Genomic DNA, 220 nt, shown 5'->3' with positions numbered 1-220 from the left:
CCCCCCTTGCCCGTCCCCAGGATGGCATCGAGCCCATGTGGGAGGACAGCCAGAACAAGCGTGGTGGGCGCTGGCTCATCACCCTGGCCAAGCAGCAGCGGCACACTGAGCTGGATCGTTTCTGGCTGGAAACGGTGAGTGCAGCCCTGCTCAGACTGGGTGGTGGGGTCCTGGTGATGGTGTTTCCCCCTGCCACAGGGCTGAGCCCTAGCAGGGTCTG

At 65.0% G+C, this 220-nt stretch overlaps 1 protein-coding gene across 1 annotated transcript in view; it reads left to right on the top strand.

Moving 5' to 3' along the window:
• LOC104498216 (eukaryotic translation initiation factor 4E-1A-like) overlaps positions 1–220 on the top strand; it is a 1,661-nt gene that overhangs the window by 910 nt on the left and 531 nt on the right. The window contains exon 4 of the mRNA XM_010141569.1: positions 21–134. Within this exon, the coding sequence (XP_010139871.1) occupies positions 21–134 (114 nt within the window). The remainder of the gene's footprint in view (positions 1–20; positions 135–220) is intronic.

The sequence above is a fragment of the Buceros rhinoceros genome, unplaced genomic scaffold (genome assembly GCF_000710305.1).
Source record: "Buceros rhinoceros silvestris isolate BGI_N320 unplaced genomic scaffold, ASM71030v1 scaffold20498, whole genome shotgun sequence".
In the NCBI taxonomy this organism is placed as follows: Eukaryota; Metazoa; Chordata; class Aves; order Bucerotiformes; family Bucerotidae; genus Buceros; species Buceros rhinoceros.
Note: the sequence above shows the minus strand (reverse complement) of the source record. Positions and strands in the feature narration are given on the sequence as shown.